This window comes from Patella vulgata, chromosome 8 (assembly GCF_932274485.2).
Source record: "Patella vulgata chromosome 8, xgPatVulg1.2, whole genome shotgun sequence".
Lineage (NCBI taxonomy): Eukaryota > Metazoa > Mollusca > Gastropoda > Patellidae > Patella > Patella vulgata.
The window spans coordinates 33,272,363-33,290,367 of record NC_065886.2 but is presented as its reverse complement, the minus strand read 5'-3'; the positions used below and the strand labels follow the sequence as shown (position 1 = coordinate 33,290,367).

Here is an 18,005-nt window from a genome sequence, read left to right as displayed (position 1 = left end):
ATTTTTATTGCCCCCCCTCCCCCTGGGAAAATATGTTTGTATGCCCCTGTCAGTTGGTGCAAAATGTAAGGAGGACGTTAAATTTCATTTTTACTTTTACAGAAGAAGATTGAAGAAAATGATATAATAATATTCGAAGTAAATAACGAAGGAGAAATGATACGGCAAATGGACGTCCTGAAAACAGATTATTGCTTATTTTCGTGTGATGATGAAGATAGTGAAGACGAAGAAGAGTCCACTTATACCTGTTGCCGATGGTACAACCGTTCCCACACAAAACTAAAGAATTATGTTAATACGTATTCAAAGGTACTAAACGTTGCCTACAAATCTGTAGTTTTAATTTTGTATCTTATGTACTTTGGCTATGCCATGTACTGGCGCTTTGGGGACGAAGGCTCAATACAGCTCCTAGTTTGTACCGTTTTAGGAATCTTAATCATTTTCCATAAGATTATTCAGAAGAAAGAATGTGGCAGTTGTATACTACTTGTGGTGCCTAATCCTAAAAAGAAAGCATGCTATGCAAGATGGTATGTATTCATATTGACTATTCAGCACTATAAAAAGTACATGTATTGTACATACCTTTTGAGGCAAAAATGATAAATCTGAAATCGTGTGAGCGAGACGACTGGATAACCATGCATGGCCGAATAATTGGAATTTCTTTGAACCTATCATTGGCTTAATGGAAATCAAACATACCACCGTAGTATGAGGCTATAGTAAAACGAAACGAATTTTAATTTTAGAAAGCTGTATAAACTGATTGTGTTAAAGATACTTCCCCACAAAAGTATTATCCGCTGGTTATTTCCAATAAAAGTATGGCAATTTTGGTATATATGGAAAGAAAAAAACACCCAATCATACGAGAAAGATACTGGATTCACTGCAAAGCCCCCATGGAGCGTACACAGGACAAAAATGAGAGGGTGTCACTAATTGAGTGCTTGAGATTAAGGGTGGTAGGCTCCAGTGACGTCAAAGGTTGCACGCGTAAATTGTCTGGCCTCTTGGCGGTAGGAAGCGCTTTATGTACATGTTGATAAACGTGATGGTGAGCGGATGTGGAAAAAGTGAGAGACTTAAACGTACAACAGTTTCCAAGATAAAAAAAAAAACACGGTACCGCGACAACCAGGTCACCTGACACATAGATTAATAGATTTTTATAGCTTGGGGTATTTCCTCGTGAAAACAATGTTTTGAGAGGGAGAAAGAGAGAGAGAAATGGGGTTTAACGTCCACTCGACACAAACTAGGTCATTTCGGGACTAACATATGGTTTAATTTTGGGAGGGATTTAAAGCACATTTTTGATAGATTAGTGAGTTTGAATATGTTTTGACAGATCACCCAGCTCGTACACCGGGAAGTTATCTTTAATTTATCAATTTGTGTCATTTTTTGTTAAATTTCCACAGGTTCTTATATGTTGCAATGATAACATTTGCTGTAGTTTATATAGTTATAGAGGTTGGGATGAAACAGCCTAAGAATCTTGTATCTTTAGCTGGAATGGTTGTGCTTGTATCGACTTGTATTTTGTCTTTCAGAAGAATAGCTGCTGTAAGTCAATATTTTTGTCCCCCGCTTTTCGAAGGAAGCAGGGCCTATTAAAATGGGTATGTCTCCAGCCTTTCGAAAAAAGCAGGGGACTATTAGAATGGGTCTGTCTGTCTCCGTCCGTCTGTCCGTCACACTTTTGGGGACACAATACGCTCGTAACTCTCTTTCTAAGAGAGTTAGAATGTTCAAACTTGGTGTAGGTGCTTATTAGGTCAATGCCTTGATGGAGTTTGAAGATGAGCAGAGATAAGCAATTTGACTTGTTGATACTTTGGGGCACGATAACTTTAGTTCTAATTAAATGAGAGTGATGAAACTTAGTGTATAGTTTCATTACATCAATACCTTGAATTAGTTCGATAATGAGCATTTTATGCTCAGTGTAAGCAGATCGATAAGCAACCAATCTATGATTGTCGGTGGTACCTCGACCTCTCCCTTGACTGTCCCTGCTTGTATTCCACAGGGCTCTGTCCTCGGACCCCTCCTCTTCCTTATTTATATAAATGATATTGTTGAAAACCTTAATTCTAATGCTAGATTATTTGCAGATGATACTAGCCTGTACTTGAGAATCCATGACCCAACTGCATGCGCGGCTGTCTTAAATGAAGACCTAGATAAGCTCAATACATGGGGAAACCCACTGAAAACTGAAACACTTACAGTATCTACTAAATTGCCAACACTTTCACTAGACCACACTGCAATAAAGAAAGTATTCGAGCACAGACATTTTGGGCTGACTTTTCAAAATGTCTGTAAATTTGATAGACATATCGACAATATCTTGACGAAAACTTCTAGGCTTATAAACGTTCTCCGCTCTCTGAAGTAGACTAAATTTAATAGAATTTCTTTGAAAACATTATTCATATCCTATATTCTTCCGCATTTAGACTATTGTGAATCACTGCAACTTGACGCACTCAGGTCTATATGGGGTGCTGTTAGGGGGACCAGCCGTAGACTTTTATACGAGGAAACGGGTTTTATCACACTACAGGAGAGGCGAAGGCGTCGTAAACTTATACTCTTTTACAAAATTATGAATCATCTCGCACCACCATATCTTCACGAATGGATATGTTCCCGGAAAAGCCGTAAAATCTTCTTAAAAAATCTAATTTATCAGAGTACTTTTGCAGAACATCTTTATTTACGATTAAGGAATGGAACCGCCTGTCTGACTTTATAAAATCATCTCCCTCTATCAGTATATTTAAAAGTAAATTGAAACAACTTGACAAACAAACGCCATCATAGTCATACTTTAGTTCAGGAAAAAGAAAAAATCAGAATTTACATTGTCGACTCCCTGTATGCGCTTGCGGTCATGATTTTGAAGGTACCGAACATTACCTTTTAACCTGTACTCTACATTCCGATGCACGTAAACATTCTTTACCTTACCCCAAAACGTGATTTCAATACAGACATTATTATTTCAAGTATTATCTTTAAACAAGCCAATAGATTTCTAGACATCTCCGGAAGGTTTAATTAAAACCTTTATCTGGTAGCTAAAAATATGAATATGGCAAACCTGAAATTGTAAATATGTACATAGCCCTCCTTTTTTGTTCTTTTTATTCTTTTACTATTTAGATTTATGTTATTACATGGTTATATAGTCTTTTTGTATATATTTTGTCATATAGGATAGAGGTAATATAGACCTTGCCTGTTCCTCAATCCTTTTCTGTGAATAAAATATTGTTTATACAAAAAACAAGTTCGGTGGTGAGAATTTCCTGCAAGGGCTAAGGAGCGATAAGCAATTTGATTGGTCAAGACTATGCTTTTAATTGAGGTAGGATGTTTAAACTTAATGTAGATCTTCATTAGGTGAATGTCTTGACTGGGTTCAATGATAAACGTTTCGAGCTGAAGCTAACAGTGCTAATCAATTTCATTGGTCGATGCTTTGGGACAAGAGATGCTTTGGGACAAGATATTCTTGATTCTTTCGGATAGAGAGTGATGAAACCGAGTGTATAGTTTGATTGCTCGATACTTTTGAAAAAAATAAATGTGCGATTAATTATTATGTGTCATCTATTTATTTTGGGATTTCGACAGGGGACATCAGCCTCACTGTTGGCTTGTTCTTATACATTCGAAGCAAATGCGTGGTTAGTTTTGTGCTAGGTGTTAAAATCTGATCTATTCTAAACATCCAAGCGATGTTTGATGGGGTTCATGTATGTGCTTTGTTACCAAACTCGATATGTAGATTTCATACGGATTTCATGATGTCCATCACTGGCCTGGTTCACCGGATAAACTGTGTGTTCAATTGTTGTTATTACCATGTTGTTTAGCTATTGGGGATTTAAATTGACGTCTTTGAAATTACATTTTCTGATTTCAGATTGACAGGCATTGTATATTCTGGGCAATCTCTTCACAATTTCTTTTGGCTATCGTTTTGCTGAAGACGACGTGGGGTATCCTCACCATAACCTGGATGGCTGATAGAGTGACGTCATTTATGGAAAATGGCTATAAAGCATCGGAATTTGTTTTTGGCAAAACATATAGAGACCATATGATTATCTTACAGGTTTGTGTGTGTGCGTGTTATTTAAACATGCATTATGCAAGAGCTAAATCTGATTATTGCAAGTCTTAATTTAGGCTTCAGATGTTATAGAAATTATAAATTAGATCTTTATTTAAACAACAAGACCAAAATCAACTCTGTAGACCCACGGATGGCTCGGCTACAGCTCGGATTTGAATAGGATTTCACTAATTGATTAAATCAGATAAGGGGTAACCTGATGAAAATACGTCAGTTAGATCGAGGCTTAATGATAGAGTGTACTTAGCGAGGCCGCTGTAAAGCGTTCCGTATGCCATTAAAAACTTTACTTGATAATCGAGATATGTAGGTGGAGTTAACGCCTGTCAATCAAACGTTCGGCGAAGGTGAAGACACATTTCGCTACCATTTCTAGGCAAATATTACAACGATGATAACTATGTTCAGAATAAATTAATTTGACTGAATTTTTCAATATATTCTTCTTTCATCATCTACTTTTGAACTGTTATAGCAAGAATGACCAACTCTCTATAAATATCTCCCATAATGTATCTTTAAACACACTTTGTTGCTATTATGTTTCGATTAGTAGTGTAAAACGTGGATGGGGCACACATATTGTATAATACTAACGTAGGATAATCTATGAGATTATTAATATGGAAATATTAGCTGTGTGGACGTTTGTTGAATGGATCGAGAATCTTGGAAGCCAATGCATATAATAGTAATTGTGGAGCAAGTCATAAGCACGCGGCAAAGTTTCAAATGAACGGTCTAAAATGTTTTCTGGTTCTGAAATGGTTTTGGGTTCTATGTAAATTTGTATTTCTCGTATTTCAGGCGATGCCTCTAACGTTTTTTATCGGTGCGTTTACAGCTATTTTGTATCATTTTGGTGTCATGCAGTATATAAGTAAATCTATCGGCAGAGCCCTTTCTTCAACTCTTTGCACAAGTCCACCAGAATCGTTGAGTGTGGCAGCTAATATATTTCTTGGAGCAGTAAGTAAATATGAGACGTTTGAATAATAGCATAACCACATCGGGGCGAATTTAAGCAATGAACTTCTTAAAGGGATGCTTGTCCGGACAGCGGCTTTACTGCCGACTCCCAATAAAATTCCATCTGTCAAATATTCTTTCATGTGCATTCCGACGTGTAGACGTTACAGTTGGTATTTCATATCACCCAAAAACGCCTTTCCTTGCCAGCCAGAGGAGCCTCCTTATTGATAATTACATTTAAAGAAGCAAAATGTAAGAGCTTAATCTGCCTATTGCAGGTGTTGTTTTTTTGGCTTCAAATGTTATATAAACTATTTATTATTTAAACAGTTATTAACATGACAAGACCGTAATTGACTTTCTGTGTCTTGAATATCAAGTACCGTTGTTACGGTAATAAACAATCAATGTCACATATTGACAATGGGGATAACTTCGCTCAGAAGAAAATATTTTGCAGTATATATTTTTGAACTGTTATAGCAAGAGTGGTCAGCTCAGTATCCAAATGGTACATAACGCAGCTTTAATATTACACAATGCTGAAAATGAATAGAAAAAACCTAAACAAATCCACTCGGGATATACGCAATATTTTTAACTGCAATCTTAAATCATAATATTAAACCATTCTGTTTCTAGAGCCAAGCACTACTTGTTGTTAAACCGTATCTCCAGTACATGTCAAGATCTGAACTCTTTTCTTTAATGGTTGGTGGATTTTCATCTGTTAGTACTTCTCTGTTTGATTTATACATTAGTGTTGGGGTAAGTTATTTATGAGCGCAGTATAGTATCAACAGAAACTCTGGAAATTGCAGTAATATTAAAACAATACAACAATTCACCCAATGACTTTAATGTTAGTTCTCGTCTTTGAGACCGGCTTTAACTCTTTCCCAAATTTGAGATACACAAACTGGAAGTAGGACTTCGAATTTTGTCTAATGGTTTGGATTGTTCGTACTTGCTTTTATTTGATTTATACAAGAATACGACGTCAGAAGGATTTCCCTGTAAGACGCGATTAACCAGGTCTACCATCTATCGATCACGCCTGGAACATCGCTGAATTGTTTTTTGATGGTCGAAGTCTACCATTTTGAATGTATAGCATGATTTTGAGAGCGGAGGAATAGTGCACTGAAGTAAATATTTACTTTTTACATTCGAATTGTTGTATTTTAAAACTTGTTGTGGACGTATTCAAAGAATTGACCGAAAACCACAAAATGTCGTTTGAAGCTAAATTATGAACAAAAAATGAACAAAGGTTTTAGAATACTTTGAGTAGATATTTTTATTTAACAGTTTTGTTGTCGAAATGTCTCTAATAATCTCTGGTTTCGGTCGATATCTCTTTTTTTTTTTATCGATATCTCTTTTTAGAAAACTCATCATTTTTGGCACTTCGGTGGATACTAGACAAACCACCGTCAATAGCCAAAAAGTGTCTCTTAGGTTACTGGAACTTGCATTTAGCTTTGTTCATGCCAAATTGGATGTACATGTACATCCACGCAGGCATAACTGAAAAAATCCGCTTTTTGTTGTCATCAGCACCCTTCATATCATGCTGTTTGGCCGTGTGGAACCTATAGAGTTGGTAAATAAAGTTGATATTTACAGTGATAGCTTTAAAATGTGCATTGTAGAGTACTCCACGCCCTTAAGGTTTGGTTTTAAAATAAATTTAAAAACGTCACCATAACACTAACCTTTAATGGAAAGCGAGCCACTTAGAATTAAACCGCCCAGTTGTTCGGAAAGGAGAAAAAACACCATTGACAGCTTGACTTCAATTGCTGTCCGAGCCAAAATTTTCCTCATAGCACACTACATGGCATTGGCATGGGGCCGTCTTCATTAGCCCGGCTAGTGCAAAAAGGTAGGGTGCTAAACCCAATTTCATTCAATCATTAAGGTTCCAGCCAAACATCTATTAGCAGCTTGTATAATGTCAGCACCAGCATCGTTTGCTATATCCAAACTACTGGTACCAGAATCAAAAATGAACAAGGAAAAACAACAGAAATACAGTGACACTCTTCACTTGGAGTAAGTTATTATTACTTCATTTTAGTTATTTATTGATGTCCAGCCTTTGAGTATCATATTTGTCTGGGTATACTGGGTAACTCTACAACAGAAGGTTGTGGAACGCTGAAAATCGACAGGGTTGATCCTGTTAGGACTTAAATGCTTTAAAACAAATTTAAAATTGTTTATCCCTTAAAAACTGTAGCATCTGTCGCGTTAATTAATTGTTGACGGACGGATTGTAACCTGTCATATCGTGGGCCCAACGTATAATATCAAACATCGAATTTTGTAAAAAAAAAACAAAACTCAAAAATGCAAGTCCTTTTTATATTACTATGAAATTAATGACTGATTGAACGTACAGGCGAACGTAGAACGACAGGCTCGGCTTAACTTTATTGGGTCCTAGCGACAGGGCGAGGGTGGTAGGAGCTCACATTCAACTTTTTTTTGGATGCAACTCGTCCGTTGAATGAAGCAAATCATGGAAATGGGAATAAGAAGAAATGCTTATATCCGACAGTCTTAAGGCTTTGAAGGACTAACAGGGTGTTAATCAAAAAATAGAAGGCTTTACCCCCGTACATCTTATCAAGTCCTCCACGTAATACCCTGTATATTTCGTCACTAATTTCGATTGGTTACTGACCCAGCTAGGGACAAACACATTCCTATAGATAGAAAATATCATCGTGAATACTAAGTCTCCATCTAAAATGTCTACCTGTGCAAAGTTCAAGGTTCGTTCAATGTCGAAGTTTCCGTGGAGGTCGCCATGTTAGGTTTGTGTCACGGCCTCTGGTTGGACAACGGTATTGTCCACGTGTTTGTGGTAAAGGGAGATAACGTACCTTTAAGTTCGGGAATTTCTGACTAATCTAGCAACGATTAGATGTTGTAAAGCAAAACTCGCGGTCGTTCCTTAAGGAACATGCTGTCCGACAGCCTTTTCGCTTTAACGGACCGGGAGCCACGGTGGCTAGGTGGTTAAGACGCTGGCTCGCTAGCCTGGAGGTCGGGTGTTCGATCCCTGCATTGGCCGAGAAAGTTCATCCAGATTTTCCGACGCGGTTTCCCCTTGTCAGTGGTGCAGAACGGAGGGCCTGACAAGGACAGCTGTCTAGTCCTTCGGATGAGACGAAAAACCGAGGTCCCGTGTATACATTGGAATGCACGTAAAAGATCCCTTGGCAGTTGGAATTCGATATAAGACTAATAAGAGTAGGCGATACTGCCGCTGACCGGGAAAAACTTTCCTCATAACACGCTGTATGGCGTATGCCTGTCTTCATTAGCCCAGTGTAGTAGCAGAACAGTAGGACGTTAAACCCCATTTCATTTCATTTCATTTCGCTTTAACGGACCAAAAGGGTGCTGGTTATGATCCTTCGATCATTAATTGAACTTGGCAGATCAAGGATAGATTCGACATGTTTCTTTTCTTACGATAGTCTAACAAAATAAAATTTACAGTTCACACATTTGAAAAGTGCCAGAATTGCAAACTTAATTTTAATTGATTTTACATGTTCGCCGTCCATTTCTTGCAAGATGTGGGCGTATCTCTTATGGCAATCGTGTTTATATATAGAAATTTAATGGTGACTTTTCTGGGGCTTTATTTAATGGTGAAATTGACAACGATTGTTACATTATTATGGATGTTTACAAAAATGGAGATAAACCAGTAAATTACCGTACATGTAGGCTGTATTAGACACATCACAATGTTTATTGGTGTAGTAGCAAATATGTCTATTATAGAGTTATCTGAAATGTTGAATGTAAAATCTTTACGTGTCCAAAGATAGATTACCAGACAACGAAACATATGCCCGGAACAGATAAGTGCCCGGGCATTCCACAAGACAAAATCATCTTAAGACTGTATAATAGTATTGTTCCATTCTATGATATAATCATAGTTTCACTAATTTGAATAATGAACATTAATGTCATACAGATGTTATGTTAGCACGTGCCATCAGAGTGACAACAATATTCTACTAAGTGCAAAAAAGGGCCATAATTGAAAAAAAAACATTAGAGTGACAACAATATTCTACTAAGTGCAAAAAAGGGCCATAATTGAAAAAAAAAACATTAGTTGGATTCTTCGACTCACTATTGTAAACAACATACATCAATAAAATTATGAGCGGGGCGATGAACCTGTACAGCTTAAACATACATTATGCAAGAGCTAAATCTGTCTATTGCAGGTCTTTCTTTAGGCCTGAAATGTTATCTAAATTATAAATTAGACGTTAATTAACTTATCCAGACCATAATCAACTCTCGATGTCATCGCTAGCCTGTGATATTTACTGGATTAGGATCCGATTTGCTGCTCAACTTTCATTCATGATGAAATCTTGAAATGGATAATCAAAACTATGTTTTTTTTATCGTACCGACTTTAGTAATGTTGATCTTGGCTAGGCCGATAATTCAATCGCTAAATACCAGTTCAGAGTGGATCAATTTGACTGAAATTTTCAGAAAATCCTCTTTACATTATCTAGTTCTTAACTACTATAGTGAGAACTGTCAGCTCTTTATCTAATACTGATTTTGATTTTTTATTATTTTGTTTTACAGGAAATATAAGAATATAATAGATGCTACCTGCAAGGGAGCTCTAGACTCTGTAACCCTGTTCTGTAGTGCCATAGTAAATCTCTATGTATTTTACGCTCTTTTGCAATTAATTAATACCACATTAGCATGGTTTGGTGAACGAGTAGGAGTAGAAGGTCTGACCTTTCAGGTAGGTAAATTTGTCAGATAGAGCGAGGGGTGGAGTTTAAGGTCATCTCGGCATAAAGTAGATCTTTCCGGGACTAATATATGGTTTATTTTTAGTTCAATAATTCTCTTGCGCATACGGGCCTTTGATAGTGGGAGGAAACCGGGGGACAAATTAAAAATCACTGAACATATAGGTATGACAATTTGACTTAAATGTATAAAGCCAATAAGACCATCATTTGGAAGCACTGCTTTCAGTGACGTGGGGAGGGCTACACAACTAACGTCATTTTATCTTCAATATATTTTTAAAAGTTATCGCAGCAAAAAAGTCATTTTCCCGCATTAAAAAAAGAACTGATACCCCCTGTGTATTCTTACATTATTCAGAGTGTGCTTACTGATTACGAAACACCTGACACTACTTTACTTTTGGAACGTCCGTACCAGTTGTGAAGTCCACATTATTTCTTCTCCACTTCCTCTCTATAGTACTCTATTATATTCAGCATTGACCGCATGTGAGTTTGCAGAATACAAGAACATGGGTATACTTATCTTGTACATAATATGTCGTCGCCCTTTCACATTTGCATTTGTTGGTGGGCACTGTACAGGTTGCAAGTTTTATCTGATTTTGACGAAACTTAAAATATGACCTATGTGAGAGCGAGAAATATGTACAAAGTTTATGGACAATCCAGACATTGAACCTTTCGTGAAATATGTACAATTGACAAAATATGTGAATGATCAAAAGGTCTTGAACTTTCGGGTGGCTCCGATTTTAAGTAGAACATGGCGGCCATATAAGAGTTTAACAATAAAACAGAAAATCGAGACTGAGAATAAAGTAATTTGATTGTAATTTTTAATATATTCATTTTTCATTGTCTATTATTACAAGCATGGTCATCTTTTTAACTAAATCTTACATAACGCATCTTTAGACAATGTATATTTTAATCATTGTCAAAAAAAATGGGAAAGTTTCCAAGAAAGACATTATACACTGTTAGAAATTTTTGTAAAATTACAGTAGTACAAGTAGTTTTTGTACCTTAATTATCGGTATGTTCACCACAATGTAGTAGTTTTACCAAGTCTGGCGTATTTTAACGGAGTTTCGTGTACGTTTATAGAGTTTCGTGTCTTTTTTTACAATAGACGGTGATGAAATCAAAGACACATTCAAAATCAGTAAAAATACATTCTTACATATGTAATATTTCCAAACTGAACTCAAAATAAACAAGCTTGCATGTAATTTTACAGATCTTACGTTTATTCACATTATTTTGTAAATTTACTTTTAGGTTAGAAATATAAATAAAATTACAGCAGTTCTCACTATAATAGTTAAAAACTAGATAATGTAATGGGAATATGCTGAAAATTTCTGTTAAATTGATCCCCTCGGAACCGAGATATTAGAGACTGAATGTTAGGCCTAGCCTCAATCATCATTACTTATTAAGTCAGTACGATTCAAAAACCATAGTCTTGATTATCTATTTTTGAATTTAATCATTAATGAGCGTTGAGCCCCAGATCGGACTCAAATCCAGTGAAAATCCAACACATAAGATGGCATCCATGAGTTGATTATGGTCTTTCATGTTAATAAATGTCTAATTCATAGTTTATAGAACATATCAGGCCTAAAGAAAGACCTGCAATAGGCAGATTTAGCTCTTGCATAATGTATGTTTAACTTATTGGTAGTTATCGTATTCGGTAAATTTATTGTCTCTTAGCATGCAATTTTACAGATTTTACGTTTACTCACATTATTTTGTAAACTTTCAGGTTAGAAATATAAGTAAATTTACAGCAATTAAATTTTTACCAAAAATGTTCGGAATGTTTACCAAAATGATGTATATTTACCAAGTTTCATTCTTTTTTACAATAAACTTTGATGAAACCAAAGGCACATTAAACCCCGGTAAAAAATACATGCGTAATATTTCAATATTGAAATGAAAATAGCAAAGCCAGTAGGTAATTTTACAGATTTACGTTTATTCACATTGTTTTGTAAATTTACTTATTGGTAAATTTACTGTCTCTTATGTAAATTTACTGTCTCTTATTTTATTTTAGTATTCCATAGCAACGAACCATTCGTAATAATTATTTTCTTATAGTATTCATTCTAATTTATTAACCATAATATGGACAATCACATTTTGTGAAATTTGGTATATTGCATGTTATATATATTTAATTTTCTTTATTTATACGATCTAAAACGTGTATTATTATTCATCGTACGTTGATCAGATTGTAAGTATGTTCATTAACGTATAAAAAAAATGTTTTGCTTTCTTGTCATAGATTGTATTATCTCGTAACCAAGGTCAATTGACGGTTAATTAAACCGATTGGCCAGTGTTAGCTTGATTGTCTCTAGATCAGAGTTACAATGCCTGCAGTAGACAGTACCACAAGCTTACATCTAAAATCCTGGAACGGAAGTTAAAATCATTGTGTTTTTTTTAACATTTGTCTGCAATTTTTCATTTACTGCTTTTAGGTAAATTTACATTGGGAAGTCTAAAAACAAACTTACTGTAACCGTTCATTTACTGTGTTGCGGTGAATTTACAGTCCAAAGTTAAAAAACAAACTCATGTTATTTTCCATTTACTGTTTTAAGGTAAATTTACTCACAAAGTCAAATTACAGAAACTCTGTAATATTACAGCTGAATGTTTATTTACAGTAAATTTACTGGCAACTTTTGCTGCCAGTAATTTTCATGTAAATTTACCAGATTTTTTCTAACAGTGTAGCCTTGACCAATAGCAACACTGTTTTTAGGACTGCCTTTGTCAGCATATGATTGAAATACTAACATTTAATGGTAAATATTTTTTTTTTCAAATTTGATTTGAAGCATTGGGGCTATAGATTACCCTGTTCTCGGCCCACCTCTTCATTTCAATTCAATATTTGATCCTACAATATTTCAGTTCATAATTTCCTACTTGTTTCTCCCACTGCCATTATTGATGGGTGTCGATACGAAGGATTGTAGAGCAATAGCTAAACTAATAGTCTATAACCTAATGGGCACCAACAAATTGGCTTATATTATGTTGGGGAAGCTGAGAAACAATCATCAACAATTTCTCAACTATACATCAACTCTGGCAACCAATGCGACCTGGCATTATAACGGAGATGACATTTTCTTGACACAGTGGAACCGGACCCTTACTGATGGCATTATTTCGGTAGGTGTATCTTTTATGATCATACCCATGCTGGATAGAGAGAGAGAGAATTGGGGTTTAACGTCCACTCAACACAAACTAGGTCATTTCGGGACTAACATATGGTTTAATTTTATTTCAATAATTTGCTTGTGCGTAGGGGTCTTTAGCAGTGGGAGGACCCGAAGAAAACCCACGAGGTAGGATAGGCAATTCTACTATTTGTCACGTACAAATGCAGCATGCACGTGCTAACCATTCGGCCATTCAACACCCCTCCATGCTGAATAACTATACACAACAAAATGTCGTGCAACAGAATAATTTCCTGCTAAAGAACCATACACATAAGACGTAAAATAAAACATACGCGTAAGTTATTCCTATAACGAATTTATACGTGTTTGAAGTTTTGACCCGTCTTCATTAGCCCAATCGAAGAAGAACAATAGGACGTTAAACCTCATTTCATTTTGAGTTGTTGACAAATAGTCTCGATTGTCAAGTACCATTACTAAGATAATCATCATTTTAACGTGAAAATATTAAAATACTCGATGCTTCTAATCCATTTTATATCTCGGAGTCATCCGATGATCTAAAGAGTTGATTATAAATGAAATGAATTGAATGGGGTTTAACGTCCTACTCCGACTGGGCTAATGAAGACGGACCTACGCCATACAGTGTGCTATAAGAAAATTTTTTGCCGAGACAGCGACGTTACTACCTACTTTTATATCGAATTCCAATTGCCAAGGGTTTTTTTATGTGCACGCCAATCAGGGGACCTCAGTTTTTCTTTTCGTACCATCCGAACGATTAGACAGCTGTCCTTGTCAGGCCATCTGAGAGAGTTAGTTATGGGCGTGCCATGTGAATAAAAGGCAATATAATAATATATGAAGCCTGTAATATGACCTGCAATAGACAGATTCAGCTCTTAAAAATGTATCTTTAATTGTTATTTTAGGAACGATCAACGGTGATAGCTACGTACGCCTTTTGTGGTTTCGCTAATTTTACTGCTATGGGTATCGTGATGGGAGCCTTGATCGCATTGATACCAAAGCGGAAAGTTGTGGTGCTTAATCTTATATTAAAGGCTATGGTAGCAGGAAATATAGCATGCTACCTCACAGCTTGCATATCAGGTAATATCACACTGATCAGTAGTGAATATTCGCTAGTCCGCGACAATCACTGATAAGGATGACATCGATGCGACTTAATGAGCCACAAATATTAACTTTTTTCCTCCGTCAAATTAAATTCTAAAACATTTTTTTTTATGTATTAGAAAAATAAATAAAGACGTTTGACATATCTGTAGCTAAAAATGTTTTTCCTATTTAGTCTAAATGGATATTATAATGAGTAAAAGGCTCCATTCCGCCCGAACCACTAAGGTCTTATGTAAACAATGCATGTCAAATTAAATTCTAAAACATTTTTTTTATGTATTAGAAAAATAAATAAAGACGTTTGACGTATTTGTAGCTAAAAATTAGTTCCTATTTAGTCTAAATGGGTATTAAAATGAGTAAAAGGCTCCATTCCGCCCAAACCACTAAGGTCTTATCTAAACAATGCATGTGCAATTGAGCCAATGATTGACGCCGCGTGATGAAAAGTCACGTGTTGAAGGTAGTCATCTTTTACAGAGATATTAGAAGACGTTAGTAATCCTCTGTGAAACAGATTGAGGTAATATATGTACATACTATATATATATATATATATACAAAAGGGTAAGGATGAGTCTTATATGATCAGGTCTGAACGCATTTCGTTAAAATAACAGCATCTACGTAGAAAATATATATCGACGGAGGTAAACTTGCCACTCTAACCTAGTCATAACAGAAGCTGTCTAACATAAAATTTTTATTTTAGTGAATTTTGATATGCAGATTCTTAGAAACATTTATCCTATTCCCTTGGATCCATCTGTATCTTGGTGATAATTTTCCAAAGAAATGCAAGCGTCTAGTTTAGATATGGTAATTGCGACGTTTTCAAACCCATACTTAGATTTTAGACGGTTGATAACCATAGTTATAAGCTTGTTGTAGTGTGACGGCTGGCACTGATCACGTCACTCATTATACTTAGATAGCTCACAATTGATTATTGGTGCGCATTTCCGAAGGGCTCAAGATAAATTTTAAACTGCGAATTTCTTTACATTTTGGCGTTTAATTGGCCAAATTACCACGAATTTTACCATGGACAGCATGTAATATTTCCAAATATTTAAACAACATTATAAAAGGCATTTGTATAAATAACATACTAAATATTCAGTTTTAGTTTAAAATATGATAATTTTAATCTCCAGGAAAACATTGTAGACTAATATGTAATGCGGACTACGGTAGGATCTGTATTCAACATCCACTTAAGGGAATTTTCATGACTGACCGCTTAAATTTGTAGACTGTCAGAAAAGCTTCCCTCGAAAGATATGTTTTTGGTAGCGAGCCAACATCTTACTCAAGGAGCCACAGTGGCTCCTAGAATATAATAATATAACTGTTACATAATAATTTATTTTATTTCATGTTTTATTTCCTTCAGGGTTATTTCATGGCACTTAGAGACAGTTCCGGATTAACCATTAAGCAAACTAAACACGTGCTTAGGCACTGAATTTCTGCTTTGTTAGATGACAAATTTGAAATTAAAGTTTGATTTACAAATAAATTAAGAATTTTTAATTAGTTTTTCATTGTGTTTGTCTTTTCTCATTGTTACCTACTTTCTCTCAATAAATAACGACGTACATGAACCGCATTTTGACAAATGCAAATTTATGTTTTGGTTTATAATGGTTTATATATATATATGGGGACACCAAATTGTTTCAACTGCCTAGGATCTCAATGAGTCTTAATCCGGCTCTGTCTGACAACACACATACTGATTACCAGATTGACAGCGTTTTAGCAAAACTTGTCTCTGCCTCTAATAATGACACATTCTGGAAATACCAATAATCTGTCCCATATACATGTACCGTTATGGTGGATCAAGTATGCCTACTTACGCAGTTTTAAAGGACAATATTGGTGTCAGTCATTATAAAATGTGTGATAGAACTGGTTAAATACATCCCAAATATAATTTTAACACAGAGATCATTGCTACGGGAGATGTGTAACAAGCACGTGAAGAAACTGGAATTGACAACAGACATGACAAACACGAGTTATCCTTCTATACAACTGGATTAAGTAACGAGCGATAAAAGACACGCGATCGAATTGTTGTGTTGCCGAATAAATCACGAATTATCCGCGAATTCAAAATCCCACGTGCCCAATGTAGTGCATTCTTAACCGAATTCAACATATTTGTTAACAATTCGGCATATCCGTAACTCATTCGTCACTAAACCGCTACAAATCGTAACCCTATCTTGACATTCGGCATATTTTTCTCCAAATTTCCCACGAATTATCTTAACTCATTCGTAAACTATTCGCAATTGCTTCGTACTGTAGGTACAGTCGATTCTCCTCGATTATTTTCTCCCAAATCTCCACAAATTTCGATTCGTGGTATTCGTAGCCCACTCAAAAGCGGGACATTTATATACCCGAAAAATCGTAGCCGATTCGTAGTTGCTTTGGGATAGTTCGGGTTGGTTTCACGTATTTTAGGGACCACGAATGGTTACGATTGATTTACAATACATCTACACATTCCGAAATTCGTAGACCGACACCGAAAGTTTTTGACAAACAAAAATATTCGTGGTTGTGCTAGAACAATACGAATGTGTAAAAACAAATAAGAATCATTCACGAACCGTTTTCGATTTATCTACGAATCGGAAAAGGTTAGATTCGGGACAATTCGTGACATTCGTGGCCCACATGAAAGCCAGGCATAAGCCTGGACAAAGTTGATATTTTAGAGCAAAATGCAAATGGCGCATTGTTACTTTATGATAACAAAATCAACATACACTACAATCTAATTATCATCTAAAATAATTTCTTATACAAATATAGACCACCGGTGCTGTTGGTATAAATTACAGGTCCGTAAGTTGTACAATTTGATCCATCCAATGTGTACTTTAAACACCGTCTATCTCCTGAACAATATCTGGCACATGCTATTCTGGTTTTCACTTGTAATTCCTGTCTTGGTAAACTCAATGGGTAGGCATCGGTTGCTTCCAGTTCATAGTATATGCTCGTCTGTTCTATAGAATGATGATATAATAAGTCATAATAATATAATTTTATTATTGTCTAGAAACCTTCCAAATCTTTAACTTTGGTTTTCTCAGAAGTACAGTTTTGAGCTGTAGGTTTCTCTAATTATGAAGTTGTTTATTAGTAAAAAAAATGAGTAGAGTTTCCTGTGGCTAATTTTATAACTGAATTTACATCAACAAAATTAAACCTTTAATTGTATAAATGATTTTGAAGGTCAACCTTACCCTTTATAGTTTGGCACATATAGTTCTCTGCATTGTTACTTGAGGTTGTGTGGAAGTGGCTACCCGAGTGAATATAAACATGTTGCCCACTGCCGAAAAAGTCGACAACATCATCATACCAGTCCACCAGTTCCTCACCATTCATCCACTGATATTTACCATCAGTATCATCTCTATACAGACCTATCCACAACTCGTCATCTCTGTTTAATAAATCAACCACGAATACACTTATCTTCAATAACGCACTAACACAATAAAATGTAACTACTATTCGTGTGTCTTTCTTTTTCTGAATAAAATATTTCCAAAATGCATGTTGTAATTTTTTTATATTTGAAAACAGGTTCCTCATCAAACTAAATTCATTGCTGTGGCTCATGAGCTGTCAGTCTGT

At 35.6% G+C, this 18,005-nt stretch overlaps 1 protein-coding gene across 1 annotated transcript; it reads left to right on the top strand.

Annotated features, from left to right (window-relative positions):
• Nucleotides 1-336: 336 nt before the first annotated feature.
• On the top strand, nt 337-15,816 carry LOC126830461 (solute carrier family 28 member 3; the record flags this gene model as incomplete). The annotated part of the gene is made up of 9 exons (XM_056102875.1): nt 337-498; nt 3,953-4,144; nt 4,973-5,134; nt 5,780-5,905; nt 7,062-7,195; nt 9,782-9,950; nt 12,910-13,173; nt 14,126-14,306; nt 15,733-15,816. Coding segments are annotated over 9 exons (1,410 nt in total), but the record flags the coding sequence as incomplete, so codon positions are not given.
• Between the last annotated feature and the right edge of the window lie 2,189 nt (nt 15,817-18,005).